Genomic DNA, 20,519 nt, shown 5'->3' on the forward strand with positions numbered 1-20,519 from the left:
TATTGTATCTTAATTTTCTATCTGCTTTTGCTTTTTCTAACATTCTTCTAGCTCTATTGTACGACATTTCTAGTCTGCATTTTAGTTCTTTGGAATAGTCTTCTACGTTGTATATTGGGTCTATCTTGTTTATTTTACTGAAATCTTTAAATTGTCTAGGTAATCTGCCAAATACTAGTTCATATGGGCAATAGTCATGAATGAGGGAGTTGTATTGAAACATTAAGTGAAATATGGTAACCAAATGTCCCAATCACTTTTGTCAACTGATATATATGAACGTATATATTCATTGAAAGTTCGGTGGCTTCTTTCAATTGTTCCTAGAGTTTGATGATAATGAGCGCTAGATGTTAGATTTTCTATATGCATATATTTGCATAATTCGTTTATAAGTGAATTTTTGTATTCTGTACCTTGATCCGTAATGAACGTCTTCATTGGACCGTACTTCAATACAAATGATTCGAGTATAGCCTTTGCAACTGTTTTAGCACTTTTATTTCGTGTTGGAATAGTGACTAAAAACTTAGTTAGATCGCATATAATTCTAAGGTAATGGACCAATGGTATCAATTAAAACGGTATCAAATGCTGTTGCTGGCGTTGGTGTCAATGTTAATGGTGTTTTGGTATGTATTTTATGTTTACAAAAGCTTCTTCGAATGCGAAACTTATGGTGGCAATCGTCTCATAGCGGTCGCTCAAATATGCAGCAATTACCGTGGCGCCCAACGTAGGGTTCGTACCGTTTACTTTACTTAACTTATACACAGCGACGGTCAAGCGTGAGAACGCTGACTTAGCCATTTGGGCGGTCGCTGTTATCAAGTGCAGATCATATATCGAATGCACTTGACTATGTGCAGAGGGCACTTAGCGTTAGCGACAGAGTCGCTGCTTATGTAAACATTGTTGGCATAACAACAAAGTGTTGCAGCCTTATTTATATGTATGTATATACATATGTACGTATACTACATCGTAATGATTTAAGTTTCGTAATATTTTGAGTGTTAACTTATATAAATTAACAAATCGTGAGGTTTGATTTGTAAAAAAAGGTGATTTGCTTTCATCTTCTGATTAAGACTAACTTATTAAAATTTTAAGACATAAAATTAAAAATCGCTGCCGCTACTGCGATCCCACGTTGGTGATGGCTGCGCAAGTGACCCACGATCGATATTCTGCTGACACAGGGCATGTGGCGGAAGTATCACAGATGGCATGTGGCGGATGTGTTGCATACTTTGCAGAGCTTGCAGAATGCTGAGTGCATTTTGGGTGTCAATGCACTTAGCCACATTTTGTCGTGTTAGCATTGTTGTTAACTTACTATATATAACATACATATGAGCATGCATGCTTAGCTTGTGTAAGTGTTGGGAGAGAGAGTGTATTATGCACTTATGTATTGGCACGAGTTGTCAGCGTGGAAATGCTCAAATCAAATGCTCAACTCATAAGAAGGCGATCATATTTCGCGCTCACATGAGTTGGTTTCTTCGTTTGTTTTGAGTTGTTTTGGCTGCAACTAAGTGTTGCCGCTATAAGCGTGCTAAGCACAGTGTGCGCTCGATATGTGTAACATATGTGCATATTACACTTGCTCAATGTATGCTCCTTCCAGAGCTTTAGCTAAATTTTCTACCTCTTGGGTATAGACATTAGCAGTTTTATTGTTCTGCGTAAGATTCACCTAACCTTGCAGATAGATTGTTAATAGCCTCACCTTTGACATTATTTTTAAGGCGAGTGATGATTTGGTCTACTGTATTTTCATTTCCTATTAAATTTCTAGCTGGTCCTTTTAGTTTTGTTTTTATTAAGGACTCGGCTAAAAGTTCATGTGCGCCTTGAATTGTCCTTACTATCTCCAGTGTATATACAAAGCTACGTACGTTTTCGACTTTACCGTTGAACTCCGGTATAAGCTTAGCTTATAAATTCAATATTAGTCTGCGCCATGATTGTTGATTTCTGCTCGATTACTGAGTTTGAATCTGATTCTGACCAGTACTTTCTGCTATTTCTGGTAAATTTATTACCGCAGGTATGGTAAGATCGTGAAGATCTTTTTCTTTAATTTCTTGTTCGATATTTTATAAATTATCATCCTCTGCTGGGTTTAAATAGTCTTAGTCTTATAGTTCTAGTTCTTCACTAGTTCTAACAAACAAAGGAGTATTTAGTATTGTCGTTATCGATATATCTAAATTATACCTCCTTTATATTGATACTAAATTTGATCGAAATTTGATCAGTAATTTAGATACCAATGACCAGCGTGTTTGATTTAATTTTTCCCTGTGGTTATGTTTTAGTATTCGTGCTTCATTAAAGCATTCTACTAATATCTTAGCATGTTTATTGATTGTATCAGTAAGAATATTTCTATTCTGAGAGATGCATTTGTATGATTTATCAAATTTTGTTCTGATACTCCATAGGGTGGCACTTATATGTTGTCATTCCATATTTATTATTTAGATATATATCTCATGCTATTATGGTGTAATAAAAATGTTTTCAGTTCGTAGTCAAGTGAAATAAACTTGACTCTACTTTGTTTATTACATTTGCAGTGGAATCCACTGTCTTAGTATCGATTAAACCCATTTTTTTAATCGTATGTTTTTTCTATGCTATCTTTACTTATGGCATTTGTTTCAATTAATTAATTCATTAATTTGTTAATTTCTTTAATACAATTTTCGTTAATTCATTAATTTGTTAATTTCTTTATTGGCCACACTTCTTGCCGGTCGGTTTAATATTTAATTTAAATTTTTTTTAAACATAATTGCTGCAGTCCTGCACCTTGGTGTGCTGCCCGCATCTACACTATATGCGTTTACGGTGCCGGCGCTGGTTGCGTAGGCTTCTCCTTGGCCCGGGAGAGGGCGGGGCCGGTGCCCAGGCAGGTGTCTAGGCAATACAAACTCCCCAGTGGTCCTTCACAATCCGCTGGGCATCTTGGTGTGGGCTTCGGTAATTGCTTCGGTGGAGGACGGTGGTTTTTAGTTATATTCTGATTTTGTATAGTTATGGTACAGGGTTGGTTCTTTGACTGTAAGAATTCTTCAAGCGCCCTTAGTTCAGCGGTGAGAACGTTTGCCTTTGCCCCCGTAAGGGGGTTTTTGGCTTTATACAAAATCTGAACGAGTTCAGAAATTCGTCTCCTAGTTCTCTCTTTTAATCCGCTTCTTCGGGTTTTTCGCTTTTGAATTCTGTAAGAATCCATACCCTGTACTCACTCAGAATTTTTTCCGTCTTCCCAATTCTCTTCAGTTTCGATTTTATCGTGCTTCCGCGGTCAGCACTTTAAGCTATTCAGAATAGACAGCGTCCCTTATTATTCTTTTGTTATAGGTTGAAAGTTCCCAGTTGATTTCCAAGTTATGTTTTTAAATAAGTAGACCAGCACGTCAGTGCAGTTTGAGTGTAGGTTTTATATTGTTCTTTTATTTTAAGTCAAAATGTTCTATTACCCTAAGTACATAAGTTCAGCGCGCACTGCGCTGCCAGTTGAGCCGGCAGCGGCGCGGTTGCATTATATATTTCTTATATGTATATAGTACTTATGCTTAGGCGACAATGGACATGCATGCTTTGTTGTACATAAATTCTTTAGAGTGAGAGAGTGCATTATGCACTTATGCATAGGGCACTGGCGGTCAGCGTGCATATGCTGACTTAGCCGAATTCACACAAGTGGCCGATCATATTACGCGCTCACTTGAGTTTGTTTTGTTTAATGTAATTTGTTGTGGCTGCACAAAGTGTTGCCGCCACATAAGTGCTGAACACAGTGTACACTCGATATAAGTGGTAAGTACAGTGTACACTCGATATGTATAACATATGTGCATATTACAATTCATTCCAAAAATGTACCAAATATGTTCCTTTAATTCGATGAGTGTTATTGCCTTGGATTATGCTTCCGTTAAAGTTGTTTAATAAGAGGAGACTGTTGTCGATTTCTTCGATGGCCTTGACATGGTGCGCGTTGGTGAATCCGCACAGCGATTCATTTCCCTGAACTAACTTAGTAATACATTTTGATTTCTCAAGGTTAACAATTTTTGTCTTATCGCAGTTTTTTAGTTATTTTGTTAATTTGCAATTTATTGGTATTTTTAATATTTTATTATTCGACAGGAATATTTCGTTTGCTTCTAAGTTAACTATTAAATTGTTTTTTATTACAGGTTGTATTATAAGATTTTGGTAATTTATTGAATCTAGTTCAGGTATTTTAACAATATAGATATTCGTGGACTTATTGTGTAATACGGAGATATCAGTAAGCTCTAACAGCTCTAAGTTATTTTTTTGAAAAATTCTATGAACTTCTAGTAGTTCGTTTTCGTTTAAAAGAAGTGAATTTATTACGTTGAGCTTAGCCCATTGAATTGCATACTTGATATTAATTATTTCCTCCTTAATTAATCTAACCTGATTTTGGAGGCTTGTGGCTATGTCGTTACTAAACCCATTGTCATCTCTAATCGAATTCTTAAGCATATTGAATACTGAAGTCAAATTATTAACCCTGTCTTGTAATTGTTTATTTATTATAATCTGGTCGTTACTATTTGAAATGAGATTATTTAAGTTATTTTGAATTAAAATCAGACCATCATGATCTGGACTACCTGCTACGTATTTCCATGCTGAGCCTAACCAGTCTATAGACCTTGTCTTCCTAACCTTAAAGGATAATGTACTTAACGCTGTCAAAGCTTGGACTATTTCATGTGTTAAGGTATGATATAAATAACTTTTTTTTTTTTAAATCGTTTAAAGTATGGTCTTGGATGGTTAGGAGCTCTGATTTCATATGCTCTAAATCGATTACGTGAATTAACCTTACAGAACCCATGCATGGGCAAGAATGAGAGAAGAACAAGAATCCTGAAATGTGAATTTGACAAGGTATGGGCCGATTCGTCACAATCGGATACATACCCATGATCGGACAATTTGATTAAGTTAGTGGTATCAATTTTAATAACAGGACAAGACAAGACATTATTATTAAAAACTTTTTTTTCGTGCTCCAAGCCGCTCCTGATGTTGCTTTTATGCACTCTTTCTGCTTATGTAACGATGGTTGTATTTCTGTTTTCCTTTACTATTTCCTGTTAAATCTGGGTGTAAGTTTCGATCCTAGCCTGGTGTTTAGCTTAACAAATATGGTCTGACCTGGAGTGTAGGTTATAATTTCTTTGCGGTTTTTGTTGTGGGTTTTTTAAGTCGTTTAGTTGTTTTTGTCGTAACTTGTCAATGTTATTTTGTCTACTTTTATCATATTGTTCTGGGTCCGTTGTCACATTTCTTCCGAAAAATACTTCGAGCGGTCGCTTCTTTGTAACAGAATGAACAGTGTAATTATACTCATGAACTGCTCTATCTAAGAGTTCTTCGAAAGTTCTGTGTACTTGCTGTATACCTGTTTAGATGGAGTTTCTTACCATCGAATTCAGGTATTGTTGCGGATACCTGTTTAAGGTATGCTCTCTGACCTTCCACTGTATTGGCCATGATTGCGATTGTGACTCGTCCAGTTCTTTTAGCTGGCTTTCGTCGAATTCCGCTATTTTGGATATTTCGGTTGATACTTCTATTATAATACTGTGTCTAACACTAGTATTATGTAGTCTTTTACCGAATGAACTGAGAACTTTTAAGCATTGAGCTTTTTGTTCTTCAGTGAGCTTTTTTCCGTTTTTTAATATAAGGTTTTGTAACGCGTTGTATTGAGTTATCAATACCTTTATGTGATAACTAAGCGTCTGAGTTTTTATCAGAGCGTTTTTGTTGATGCATTTATATGATTTATCAAAAGTATCTCTAATATTGTTTATAGCTATTGCTAGATTTAGCCATTCCATGTATGTACATTTTAGCGATGTAATCGCACCTGTACCCTTGTGGTATGGTCTGTACTATGACCATCACGTACGCTAGTATATTTTTATATTATTTCTAAATCGTTGGCTCGGCTCATGTAGGTCTTTCTCAACGATCTCTTATGAAGAAGATATATCTTCAGTACTAGGTTAAGGGCTGATATTATTACTAAAATCAAAAGTAGCACAAACAATGAGTTTAAGTGTGGAGTTGTATCCACTATTTCTTTTCTATTTATGACATTTGCGGTGTTATCGTCCGCTTTGGACTGTGTGCCTCCCATTATGAAAAGATTAAGACATAGACATGTCTTGAATAATTGACAATTATTATCTTATTTTGTCTTGCTCATATTAAAACTCCATATCATTTCCCTAATTAATGAATGAAATCATTATACTCAGTTTACATAAGTTGCAAATTATCAAGTTTACAATGTTTTTACTTATATTAAGTTTACTACTGAGTACAATGTATTAGTAATGAGAATGCCCTAGCGTGTTAGTATTGTTGTTTTGTTGCAGTTGGCAACGTTAAATATATTTTGGCGGTTGGAGCTATGGCTTTTAAAGCAGCTCGCCGCTTTACTTCGCACCGCGAAGTTGAATGTTGAGGGCTGCAAGGCGCTCCTTGTAGCGCTGTCGGTCTTCCTCGTTGGTTGCCGTCTTCAGCAACTCGATGTTCAGTCTTCTTATGCTGAGTAGTTTTAATTGGCAGCCACCTCGCTTCTTCTTAGGTGGCTGCTCCCTCGCTGCTGTCCTTGCCTTGTATTCCTCTATGAGCTTTGGTCCCGCGACTGGATCTGCCTCTATTGCCTCTTTAAGGCTTGGCAGGTCCCTTTGCTCGACAGGAGCAGGGTGTTGAAACGTCGGCCTGGTGTTTATTCGCTATTGTAGCTTCTTGGATTTCTTTTGTAGCTCGTCTGCTACTCCTACGTTGCTATAGTTATTATTATTATATTTGATTCTCTGACTGCTTCTATTTTATTTAACATTCGTTATGCTAGTCAGAGTATCAAAATTTTTTTAAAAGTAAATAGTTATTTTTTTTTTGTTATCTCATTTATTTAACTGAACTGAAAACTTGTATTTTTCATTTTAAGATTTTTTTTATGGGTTTTTATATCTTACATTCAATTATTTCAATTTTTTTTTTCTCCACATGTATATTTACATGTGTACTCGCAGCCAGGATTGTCAAAAGCACCCTTACAATCTGCTGGGCATTTTGGCTTTCTGGCTTCTTTTAAGTCCTGCTTATTTTTATATGCTTCTAATTCTCTATATGTGGACTCTAATTCTTGTCTTAGAGCCACATTTTCTTCCCAGGAAACTGTTTCAGTTCCTGAGTTATACAATTGTTTATTTAATTTCTTAATTTTTAAATTGAGGTAGTTCTTTTGACCTCCTTTTCTTTCATTTAAAAAATTATTTGCCCTTTTTTTTGTAATTTCTAATAGTACATATTTCCCTACCTTGGAGGGAGCTAGAAACTGCCTGGTTTGTACAATAGTTATTTATAACTATGCTTGCATCGCAGTGCAAATTAAAATTAAGTAATTTGTAGTATTGTGTTGTGCGCACTTGGTTGCGCTACCGGCTTAATATTGTGTCTTCAGGTTGTCCCTCGATGGCACAAGGGGCGGACGGCCACTCGCACTTGTTGATTAATTTTGTCTCTTCTGGCTGTCCATCGATGGCGCAAATGACGGACTGTCACTTGCACTTGTAATATTGAAAAGATTCGACTGTGTTTGTTTAGAGTCTTTATTCGAATGCTTTTAGATTTCTTAAACTAAAGCTTGCTAGCTGTCGGCGCAAGATAAATAAGAACGATGGTTCTTTGAATATATAAAAAATATAAATGCGAGACGAGCTCGACTTATTTTATTGATTTCAAATTATAAACTAAACATTAATTATTATTTGATAAAGAATGAAGACACCTGTCGTACCGCTGCAACTGCTGAATCTGAAGTTGACGGCATTGCGTCTTCGCTGGTGTGGTAGTTGTTGTTGTCGTTTCCGCTAACTTTTCGAGGATCGGGTTACCGTCTGGTTGCCAGACGTTAGTGACCGAAATATAGCTGACGCTGCACACGTGTCGTTGGTTATGCGCTGCGGTGTGTTTCGTAACTTGCAGTTCGGTGCAACCAACTCTGGTGTTAACTTATATAACGTAACAATATGTAAAGTTGTGCAAAGAGAGAGAGTTATGCGCGCACATATGTATTAACATACATAGCGACGGTCAAGCGTGAGAACGCTGACTTAGCCATTTGGGCGGTCGCTGCTATCAAGTGCGGATCATATATCGAATGCACTTGACTATGTGCAGAGGGCACTTAGCGTTAGCGACAGAGTCGCTGCTTATGTAAACATTGTTGGCATAACAACAAAGTGTTGCAGCCTTATTTATATGTATGTATGTATATGCTACACTTTCCTGTCCATGTATAATTTAGAATTAAGTAAATAACAGACTAAAGATGCAATTATGTGTTTGTCCCATAGCTAGCTGACGGAAGGACAGTCGATCGACAACACTGTAAGTGGCATGATTGGGTTTCGGGTGTCATCAACATTGAATTGTATAAATTAAGAACAATTCTAAGAACAGTTGATAAAAAAAAAATAATTGCGAGGGAAGCTGAACGTTTTTTATTATTTGCCAGGTTGTGACGTCAAGAGATGAAGTTTAGGATCAGGACAGGAAGAGTTTATTCTTTCTATACGCTAGCCTTGCGGAAAAAGCATGGTTTGATTTACATATATCTGGTTTTATTTGTTATGTTTTTAAAATGAGCGGGCACGTTAATGCTCGTTGCAGAACTTGAGGAGTCAACTTTAAAAACACAAAAATTATTATCTAAAAAAACGAAAGCAAACAATAAAAAAAAATAATAAATACAAAAATTAAATATGATTAAAATAAATAGATTTAAAATATTTAAGTTTAAAAAACTCACATCAAAGTAATTTTTGATTTACCATTAACTATAATTAATGATATGAATGTAATATTATAAGAGTGCTTTTGAAAACCTTTATGATAAAATAAACTGTAATTTAATTGAACTACAAATACTAGGTTTAAGATGATTTAAGTATTATTAATTTAAAAATGTTGAATATTAAATAAATATGAATTTATATTGAAATATATAAGACAACTTACTTCAAAGTTTCATTTTTCATAGTAAAATAACAAAATTATGCGAATTAAAAATTTAAGCATTTACACTCCTGTCCAAAATTATACGACCCCTCTTAAAGATTTGTTTTGTCGCTCGTAGCTGAAAGGGAAAACGAAAAACAGCGAAATAAACTTTGAAAAATAATAGCACAAAATTAGCTCAGAGAAGCTAGGTCCAGTGATTTGAGATATTCAAAAAAAAATTGGTGCCCATTGCTTTAAATCGTTTGCCCATGTTTGCCCAGGAAAAATTTTTTTTTGCCCACCCTTAGTTTCAAAATTATGAAAATTTTTTTTTTTTCGAAAATTCAAAATTTTTTTTTTTCAAAATTTTTTTGCGGAAATCGCTTTAAAATCGTTTGCCCATGTTTGCCCATCTTTTAGTTTTTCGAAAAAATTTTTCGTTTTCGAAATTTTGAATTTTGAAAAATTTTGACATTTTTTCGCCATGAATGACTCAAACTCAATCGCCAACACTTCAAAATTATGAAAACTAAAGCTCTACAACGGTAGCCTCAAGTGTTTTCAAGTCTGCCCATATCTCAGAATTTCAAAATTTTGAAAAATTTGAAGGTTTTCAATTTTTTTGATTGCCCATACAAATTCATCGTTTGCCCAAGTTTCAAAGTCTCAAATGTTTGCCAAATTTCAAAATTTTTCAAATTTTTTTGACTCTTTCAGACTGCCCATTCGCTATTTTCGTTTGCCCACCCTTTAGAATTTCAAAATTTTGCCGAATTCCAAAAATTTTCATACTTTTTTGATTTCAGCCTATGGCCCATACAAATTAATCGCTTGCCCAATTTTCAAAGACTCAAATTTTTGCCAAATTTCAAAATTTTTCAAATTTTTTTGACTTTTTCAGACTGCCCATTCGCTATTTTCGTTTGCCCACCCTTTAGAATTTCAAAATTTTGCCGAATTCCAAAAATGTTCATACTTTTTTGATTTCAGCCTATTGCCCATACAAATTCATCGTTTACCCAATTTTCAAATTTAAAAATTTTTCAGACTGCCCATTCGCTATTTTCGTTTGCCCACGCTTTAGAATTTCAAAATTTTGCCGAATTCCAAAAATTTTCATACTTTTTTGATTTCAGCCTATGGCCCATACAAATTCATCGTTTGCCCAATTTTCAAAGTCTCAAATTTTTGCCAAATTTCAAAATTTTTCAAATTTTTTTTACTTTTTCAGACTGCCCATTCGCTATTTTCGTTTGCCCACCCTTAAGAATTTCAAAATTTTGCTTAATTTAAAAAATTTTAATAATTTTTTTAATTTTAGCCTATGGCCCATACAAATTCATCGTTTGCCCAAGTTTCCAAGTTTCAAATTTTTGCCAAATTTCAAAATTTTTCAAATGTTGTTGACTTTTTCAGACTGCCCATTCGCTATTTTCGTTTGCCCACCCTTTAGAATTTCAAAATTTTGCTTAATTTAAAAAATTTTCATACTTTTTTGATTTTAGCCTATGGCCCATCCAAATTCATCGTTTGCCCAACTTTCAAAGTCTCAAAATTTTGCCAAATTTAAAAATTTTTTTGACTGCCCATTCATTGTTTCCATTTCCCACCCTTTATAATTTCAAAATTTTGGGTTCTATGCGTCACTTGGCTATGTGAATCATGCTTGTGCACATTGATTGATCGAATTTATTAGAAATAGGACGTGAATCTAAAAAAAAATGTGCTTATTTTTTTTTATAATTACTTAAAAATTCAAAATAATCAAAATATTGTTTTGAAATATGAAAAATTAAAAAAATATGAAATATCTTATGTGAAATATTGTAGTAGCGTTTCTTATAATATTCCACATAAGCTATTTCTCCATCTTTGGTACTGAATTTAAATTTGTATTGCATACTTGCAAGTTTGTTTACATAAATTGAAAACATAAACAGTACATTTTACTTCTTTGCCTGTTGCAATTCTCAAGTGGTTCTAGCGTTGGACGTACTTGTATAGCTAGCATATTGACAAACTGCAGGGACTCGGCAGACCAATTATAGTACATATGTGTCATTTTGTACGTTAGTATTTGTATCTTATCGGCATTCAGACCCATGCTGTCATGCAAAACATTGTAGTTTGTTGGAGAAACAGTACCTTGTTTTATGGCCTGTGAAACCAAATAGAAATCATAATGCTCGGGCAAAGTGACTCCATCGTCGACGACGGTTCCAGGTTCAGGATTTTTTTTTTATTAACAAAGTAATGTGTGTATTCTTTTTATTATAACAATAAATGCCAAATTGCAACCTTTCTCTCTTCCCGCCGATTTATAGATCTCGTCCAGTCGAGTTTTGAGGAATTTCTCCTCAATATTGAATACTTGATTTAGCTGACTATCACCTACACCGTCGCCGAAAAAGAGAATGCGATTGGACAAACTCCCATGATGCTCACGATATGCCTTTAGTGCACATGTCATATTCATTAATATTTGATTAGACACTTCTTGACCCATTAATATGCTCAGTAACTGAAGAGAAATAACGTGTGGAGGACTTCATATCTATAGTAGCTACAAAAGCGCCATATGACTTGTTTTTGTTCTTAGACGAGTGGCATACATCAAATCCAACGGTCATCAATTCATTTATAGGAAGTTTTATCATCCATGGAGCACCCATTAGTTTGGCATTCATTTGTATTACAACCTTTGGTTGCAATCGACATAAGACCGTTTGATCTATCCGGGCGGGTACTGGACGATCAACACACGTTTGTTATACCCGCTACCCATAGGGTAGAAGGGTATTATAACTTTGTGCCGACAGGAAATGTATGTAACAGGTAAAAGGAGGCATCTCCGACCCTATAAAGTATATATATTCATGATCAGCGTCAACAGCCGAGACGATCTAGCCATGTCCGTCTGTCCGTCTGTGTGTCTGTGTGTCCGTCCGTCTGTCCGTATGAACACCTAGATCTCAGAGACTATGAGAGATAGAGCTATATTTTTTTTTCGACAGCATTTGTTATGTTTGCACGCAGATCAAGTTTGTTTCAAATTTATGCCACGCCCACTTCCGCCCCCGCAAATCAAAAAAATCGAATAACAAGCGTAATTTTAAAGCTAGAGTTGCAAATTTTGGTATATATAATAATAACTATAGTAGTTATGATTCCTGAATTTGGTTGCGATCAGATAAAAATTGTCGAAGTTATAAAAGAAATACTTTTGTATGGGCAAAAACGCCTACTTATAAGGGTCTTAGTTACTTTGGCTGGCAATCTGGTATATTGAGCCGTCTATGGTATATTTTGAATGCGGTACTATATTGATATACCAAACATACCATTTGGTATATTTTTAGTATTTTTTAAGTATTTTCGGTATATTTTCAAAATGATACCGCAATATTTTGCCTTTATTAAAAATGGGTAGCGGGTATCTCACAGTCGAGCACACTCGACTGTAACTTTCTTACTTGTTTAGAATTGAGTTGATTCTGATAACTTCTAATATCTATATACATTATTTATTTATATTCGACGCATCAACTCGTAAAAAGATATATACAACCGCGGTCCAGTATAATTTTTTTTTCTTTAATTTACATTTTTGTCCATTTCTTTGTAGAAAATCTTTACACACTTTGCGTAATACTTACTGATTGGAATAGTTCTCGATATCGATCCAAATATATTTAAATAACAACGACCAACATTTGTTGTGAGTTTAATTCACTTTATTTTCACTTCATGATTTGTCAAATTTTAATAAAATGAAATAAGATAACATAAAATTGCTTTACAATGCTTGCAACATTTGGGTTTATATCATTTTTTTTTTTAAATTAACTCGATCTCAAATGATGTCGTTTTTTGCTGCAATATCATCGCCTGGTGGAATAGAGAGGTGGAGTTTTTTGTCCTGAGATTCGCGGGTCAGAAGAGCACGAGTTCGATGTAGATGTGAATGTGTTGGTCAACATTTATAGTCCACTTAAATTCTAAACATCGTATCACAGATAACATATTCTCTTCAACATCAAAATACCGATTCTCAACAAGTTAAAATACAAAATTGTTGAAATCTTTCCATTGGCAACCATTAATACAACAATCGACATTTAACATTGCTTTGTAAGCTACGAAATTAAAATGTGAAGCATCTGAGATCTCTCTGTGCGTCAAGGCTGTTGACACTGATCAAGAAATAATTTGATTTTGTTTTTAATGCAATTTATTATCTTTAAGTACAATGAAACTCGTTTATAGAATTCAGCGATATCAATGTACTTGAAAATCTCCCACAATCCGATTTATTCACTTTTTATACCCGCTACCCATAGGATAGAAGGGTATTATAACTTTGTGCCGGCAGGAAATGTATGTAACAGGTAGAAGGAGGCATCTCCGACCCTATAAAGTATATATATTCTTGATCAGCGTCAACAGCCGAGACGATATAGCCATGTCCGTCTGTGTGTCTGTCCGTCTGTCCGTATGAACACCTAGATCTCAGAGACTATAAGAGATAGAGCTATAATTTTTTTTTCGACAGCATTTGTTATGTTTGCACGCAGATCAAGTTTGTTTCAAATTTTTGCCACGCCCACTTCCGCCCCCGCAAATCAAAAAAATCGAATATAAAGCGTAATTTTAAAGCTAGAATTGCGAATATATATACAATATATATACAATATTTACTATAGTAGTTATGATTCCTGAAAATTTGGTTGCGATCAGATAAAAATTGTCGAAGTTATTAAAGAAATACTTTTGTATGGGCAAAAACGCTTACTTACTAGGGTCTGAGTTGCTTTGGCTGACAATCCGGTATATTGTGCCGTCTATGGTATATTTTGAATGCGGTACTATGTCGATATACCAAATATACCATTTGGTATATTTTTAGTATTTTTTGCAGTATATTCGGTATATTTTGAGAAAATACCGCAAAATATGTTTCTTTTATTCAAAATGGGTAGCGGGTATCTCACAGTCGAGTACACTCGACTGTAGCTTTCTTACTTGTTTCTTAATGCAACTATATTTCTCTTCGTTAGGAGACTTTATAACAATCATTACAATTCGTGGATTTTTAGCGGCAGCATTATCGATCGCTTGCAAATAAGTCCCACTGCGATCATCTGAAATTTCTTCATATCTGGGTTCGCTCATATGAAGTCTCATGTCTCCAGATGCCTGCATACGCAGCTTCACACACTGCTGTACTTCACACATAAAATATTTCTCCATCTTTGGTTTTGCTTTTAAATTATCGGGGATGATATAAAAGCGACATCATCTACTCGATATGTTTTATTATTGTAGTCTGTTAAAACAATCATGCCTATTGTCGGGAGCAGCAGACAGCGCATGTTAATGCAATGCTGTGACAGCGTCTGCCAGCAGCGCTGCATCTGCCGGCAGCGCTGTATGCTCTCTGTTAGCGATCGCTTGCAGCTCGATCGGCTAATTGCCTCTTACTCTTGTTTTGACTCTTGATCTGTAATCTGTTGTTATCGTGTCGGTGGCGAAGCTTGGTACTACGCAAGTCACAGCCAAATAGTCCAAAGTGGTGGTTACATATACGTACATATGTGCCATTTAATAAACAATTGTATTTGAAATTAGCGTGTTTTATTTATAGACAATAGACGTGCAAATAAAGCTACTAAAAAAGCTTAGTGGCTCAACATTTGGAGGCCCCGGCGAGATTCAATATACTCTCGCTAAGTGTTGTGAATGCAATTGATTTGCATAAATAATTAGTGAAGTGTCTACTAAACAATAACTATTAGTGAAACATTTAAAGTGCAAGTGCGAAGAGATATATATATGTACATATGTATATATATTTAACAAGCGCTGCATTTCTATTCTTGCATTCTCCGTTGTTTGCGCATGTTCGCCGTTGCTTCGACGCTTGCGCACCTTCTCCGCTCTCCGTCGCTTGTCTATGCTCTCCGCTACTCCGCTGTCGCAGCTACGTGCATTGCCCTTCTTGCTGCTCTCTCTTATGCTCTCGGTTTGTGTGATCTTAATCAGCTAATCAACTGATTAACTTTGAACAGCTGCTGTGCGTAAGCAACTTTTCTTGAAGTGAAATCGCGTGTTCGAGCGCATTTTAACAGTCGTGAGCGCCAATTGATTCGGTCGTCCACATTGCGGCGTGATGAGACCATCGATCCTTCGGCTAATGGCCTCAGTGCCCGCGCTAACAGACGTCGTCTTCCCGAGCTCAAACTTCCCACGTTCGGTGGAGGTTACACGGAATACGCGAGTTTTTGGTCAATGTTCGAGTCTGTCATTGACAAGGATAATGAATTGGATGATGTTGAGAAGTTCCAGTGTTTAACTGGTCCAGCGTTGGATGCAGTTAGATCGTTGGAGATATCGAGGCTCAATTATCGTGTGGCTCTGAATATCTTGGATAATCGGTTTAACAACAACCGACTTGTGTTCCAGTTGCACATTAAGGATCTTTTGGGTACCAAGAAGGTGGAGACAGGAGCATCCGTGGCCAATAAACTTCGTGAGTTTAGCGATAAGGTAAATGTTCACATGGGGGCATTAAAGACTCTGGGCCGTCCAGAGGAAATTGCAAACAGCATTATCATTTACGTGCTGCTGCAAAGGCTGGATGTGGAAACTCAGACGGCGTAGGAGGATAGCAGGGCATTGGACAATCCTGCCGCCGATAAAGTGCCGACTTCTACTGAGTTTTTCACGTTTCTGGACGAAACATGTCGGAAGCTGGAAAGTCTACAGTACGCTATGGTCATTCACACAGCAGGCTCACAGGTGGGAAGGAACTTTAGCCATAACGGCAGCAAGAAGGCGTTTGTTGCCCAAACTAGCCCCCAGCAGGGCAAATGTTTGTGTGTTTTGTGACGCGCCTGGTCACGGCATATATTCCTGCCCCATCTTTGCAAATTTGTCTCCCTTCTTGAGGCAAAAAAGAAGTGAAGAAGCTCGCTCTCTGCTTTAACTGTCTAAAGAAAGGACACCAAACTCGATCCTGCACATCTGGCGCTTGCCGTAACTGTGGTGGACGGCATCATTCGTTGTTGCATTTCGAGACGTCGCAACGAGCCTCGTCAGCTGATTCGTCTGCCGCTCTGCAGCCTCAAGCTTCTACGTCTCTTGCTGCCCAATCTCGTTGTTCTGATGCTGCACTCTTGGGTACTGTTGTTGTTTTGCTTAAGAGTCGTTCTGGGTCGTTCATTCATTGTCGTGCTCTGTTGGATTCTGGTTCGCAAATCCACATGATGACGTCCCATTTAGCCCAACAGTTGCAATTAAAACGGACGCGATCAGATGCTATGGTTTCTGGCCTGCTGATTGGTGCAAGTCTATTCTTCGGCTTGTTATGTGACGGACAGATTGACCTTGAAGATGGATTGCCTATCCTTCAGAACACCCGCCTTGGTTGGATCGTTGCTGGTGGTGGAGACAGCAAACAGCAGACAGCATTGATGGAAGCGGAAAAGGTTTCTGATGATAGTGACGAACAGCAGCAATGCCAACGGATAGGACTCGCCAGTGTTGTGCAGTGCATGTCCAAGCAGATGGACAAGTTGAGCTGTCAGGAGGAGTCACAGACAACGCTTCCCGAGACAAATGCCGTGTTGCAGCAGATGCAGCGCAATTGTGAAGAGCTGCAACAGCAGTTGCACGACAGGGATGTGGAATGGACGCAGCGTCAGCAGGAGTTGGAGCATCATTTGCGTCACAAGCAGGATCAGCTGAATGCCGCCGAGCAGCAAGTGCTGCAGCTGCAGACACGCATTCGCGATCAGGAAGCGCTGGAGCGGATAAAGGAGCTAGGCAAGGAGCTGCAATCGCTGCGCACTAGCACCGAGATGAAGGAGCGTGATCTGCGCGATCGTCTGGCGTTGTTCCAGGATGAGGTCAGCGCGATGCGCACTTCGTCGCAGCGTCGCAGTCCCAGCAACCACGGCAATAGCAATGGCAACCACAGCAACAGTCTCAACGATAGCAGCGGTGAGCTGTGCCGTCTGACCAACAACATGGAGAGTTTGCGCTGTGTGCTGGAGCTGAAACAGGCCGATATCCCGACGCTGTCCAAGCAGAACGCAGAGCTGCAGCGGGAGAACGACGAGCAACGCAGTTTGAGCAATCGTGTCACTCTTCTGCACCATCTGTATCGCTCTGTTGATCGCTTCTTTCTCAATTACGATGAGCAGATGGACAAGTTGAGCTGTCAGGAGGAGTCACAGACAACGCCTCCCGACACAAATGCCGTGTTGCAGAAGATGCAGCGCAATTACGAAGAGCTGCAACAGCAGTTGCACGACAGGGATGTGGAATGGACGCAGCGTCAGCAGGAGTTGGAGCATCTGCAACGCAGCAAGCTGGAAGAAGCATATGACAAAATGCAGTAAGTGCAGCTGCTGGCCAAGGAGCGTTTCCTTGAGCTCGAATCCCAGCTGCAGGCTAAATATGAGGAGAAGAGGCAGGCGCTGCAAGCGTATCACTACGAAATGGCCCATCATTTCCGTCACAAACAAGATCAGCTGAATGCCGCCGAGCAGCAAGTGCTGCAGCTGCAGACACGCATTCGCGATCAGGAAGCGCTGGAGCGGATAAAGAAGCTAGGCAAGGAGCTGCAATCGCTGCGCACTAGCACCGAGATGAAGGAGCGTGATCTGCGCGATCGTCTGGCGTTGTTCCAGGATGAGGTCAGCGCGATGCGCACTTCGTCGCAGCGTCGCAGTCCCAGCAACCACAGCAACAGTCTTAACGATAGCAGCGGTGAGCTGTGCCGTCTGACCAACGATATGGAGAGTTTGCGCTGTGTGCTGGAGCTGAAACAGGCCGATATCCCGACGCTGTCCAAGCAGAACGCAGAGCTGCAGCGTGAGAACGACGAGCAACGCAGTTTGAGCAATCGTGTCACTCTTCTGCACCATCTGTATCGCTCTGTTGATCGCTTCTTTCTCAATTACGATGAGCAGATGGACAAGTTGAGCTGTCAGGAGGAGTCACAGACAACGCCTCCCGACACAAATGCCGTGTTGCAGAAGATGCAGCGCAATTACGAAGAGCTGCAACAGCAGTTGCACGACAGGGATGTGGAATGGACGCAGCGTCAGCAGGAGTTGGAGCATCTGCAACGCAGCAAGCTGGAAGAAGCATATGACAAAATGCAGTAAGTGCAGCTGCTGGCCAAGGAGCGTTTCCTTGAGCTCGAATCCCAGCTGCAGGCTAAATATGAGGAGAAGAGGCAGGCGCTGCAAGCGTATCACTACGAAATGGCCCATCATCTGCGTCACAAGCAGGATCAGCTGAATGCCGCCGAGCAGCAAGTGCTGCAGCTGCAGACACGCATTCGCGATCAGGAAGCGCTGGAGCGGATAAAGGAGCTAGGCAAGGAGCTGCAATCGCTGCGCACTAGCACCGAGATGAAGGAGCGTGATCTGCGCGATCGTCTGGCGTTGTTCCAGGATGAGGTCAGCGCGATGCGCACTTCGTCGCAGCGTCGCAGTCCCAGCAACCACGGCAATAGCAATGGCAACCACAGCAACAGTCTCAACGATAGCAGCGGTGAGCTGTGCCGTCTGACCAACAACATGGAGAGTTTGCGCTGTGTGCTGGAGCTGAAACAGGCCGATATCCCGACGCTGTCCAAGCAGAACGCAGAGCTGCAGCGTGAGAACGACGAGCAACGCAGTTTGAGCAATCGTGTCACTCTTCTGCACCATCTGTATCGCTCTGTTGATCGCTTCTTTCTCAATTACGATGAGCAGATGGACAAGTTGAGCTGTCAGGAGGAGTCACAGACAACGCTTCCCGACACAAATGCCGTGTTGCAGCAAATGCAGCGCAATTGTGAAGAGCTGCAACAGCAGTTGCACGACAGGGATGTGGAATGGACGCAGCGTCAGCAGGAGTTGGACCATCATTTCCGTCACAAGCAGGATCAGCTGAATGCCGCCGAGCAGCAAGTGCTGCAGCTGCAGACACGCATTCGCGATCAGGAAGCGCTGGAGCGGATAAAGGAGCTAGGCAAGGAGCTGCAATCGCTGCGCACTAGCACCGAGATGAAGGAGCGTGATCTGCGCGATCGTCCGACGTTGTTCCAGGATGAGGTCAGCGCGATGCGCACTTCGTCGCAGCGTCGCAGTCCCAGCAACCACAGCAACAGTCTTAACGATAGCAGCGGTGAGCTGTGCCGTCTGACCAACAACATGGAGAGTTTGCGCTGTGTGCTGGAGCTGAAACAGGCCGATATCCCGACGCTGTCCAAGCACAACGCAGAGCTGCAGCGTGAGAACGACGAGCAACGCAGTTTGAGCAATCGTGTCACTCTTCTGCACCATCTGTATCGCTCTGTTGATCGCTTCTTTCTCAATTACGATGAGCAGATGGACAAGTTGAGCTGTCAGGAGGAGTCACAGACAACGCCTCCCGACACAAATGCCGTGTTGCAGAAGATGCAGCGCAATTACGAAGAGCTGCAACAGCAGTTGCACGACAGGGATGTGGAATGGACGCAGCGTCAGCAGGAGTTGGAGCATCTGCAACGCAGCAAGCTGGAAGAAGCATATGACAAAATGCAGTAAGTGCAGCTGCTGGCCAAGGAGCGTTTCCTTGAGCTCGAATCCCAGCTGCAGGCTAAATATGAGGAGAAGAGGCAGGCGCTGCAAGCGTATCACTACGAAATGGCCCATCATCTGCGTCACAAGCAGGATCAGCTGAATGCCGCCGAGCAGCAAGTGCTGCAGCTGCAGACACGCATTCGCGATCAGGAAGCGCTGGAGCGGATAAAGGAGCTAGGCAAGGAGCTGCAATCGCTGCGCACTAGCACCGAGATGAAGGAGCGTGATCTGCGCGATCGTCCGACGTTGTTCCAGGATGAGGTCAGCGCGATGCGCACTTCGTCGCAGCGTCGCAGTCCCAGCAACCACAGCAACAGTCTTAACGATAGCAGCGGTGAGCTGTGCCGTCTGACCAACGATATGGAGAGTTTGCGCTGTGTGCTGGAGCTGAAACAGGCCGATATCCCGACGCTGTCCAAGCAGAACGCAGAGCTGCAGCGTGAGAACGACGAGCAACGCAGTTTGAGCAATCGTGTCACTCTTCTGCACCATCTGTATCGCTCTGTTGATCGCTTCTTTCTCAATTACGATGAGCAGATGGACAAGTTGAGCTGTCAGGAGGAGTCACAGACAACGCCTCCCGACACAAATGCCGTGTTGCAGAAGATGCAGCGCAATTACGAAGAGCTGCAACAGCAGTTGCACGACAGGGATGTGGAATGGACGCAGCGTCAGCAGGAGTTGGAGCATCTGCAACGCAGCAAGCTGGAAGAAGCATATGACAAAATGCAGTAAGTGCAGCTGCTGGCCAAGGAGCGTTTCCTTGAGCTCGAATCCCAGCTGCAGGCTAAATATGAGGAGAAGAGGCAGGCGCTGCAA

General features: G+C 40.0%; 1 protein-coding gene across 1 annotated transcript; it reads left to right on the forward strand.

Moving 5' to 3' along the window:
- The first annotated feature begins 11,263 nt into the window (after positions 1 to 11,263).
- On the forward strand, positions 11,264 to 15,741 carry LOC133847709 (uncharacterized). Its single transcript, XM_062282898.1, has 2 exons — positions 11,264 to 11,304; positions 15,210 to 15,741. The coding sequence occupies exons 1-2, from the start codon at positions 11,264 to 11,266 to the stop codon at positions 15,739 to 15,741; spliced, it is 573 nt and encodes a 190-aa protein (XP_062138882.1).
- Positions 15,742 to 20,519: the final 4,778 nt, after the last annotated feature.

The sequence above is a fragment of the Drosophila sulfurigaster genome, chromosome X (assembly GCF_023558435.1).
Source record: "Drosophila sulfurigaster albostrigata strain 15112-1811.04 chromosome X, ASM2355843v2, whole genome shotgun sequence".
NCBI lineage: Eukaryota > Metazoa > Arthropoda > Insecta > Diptera > Drosophilidae > Drosophila > Drosophila sulfurigaster.

Coding starts and splice junctions, on each gene's coding strand:
- LOC133847709 (XM_062282898.1), top strand. CDS start 11,264: ATGCTCGGGCAAAGTGACTCCATCGTCGACGACGGTTCCAG. Junction 11,305..15,209: donor ATCGTCGACGACGGTTCCAG/GTTCAGGATTTT, acceptor GCATTTTAACAG/TCGTGAGCGCCAATTGATTC.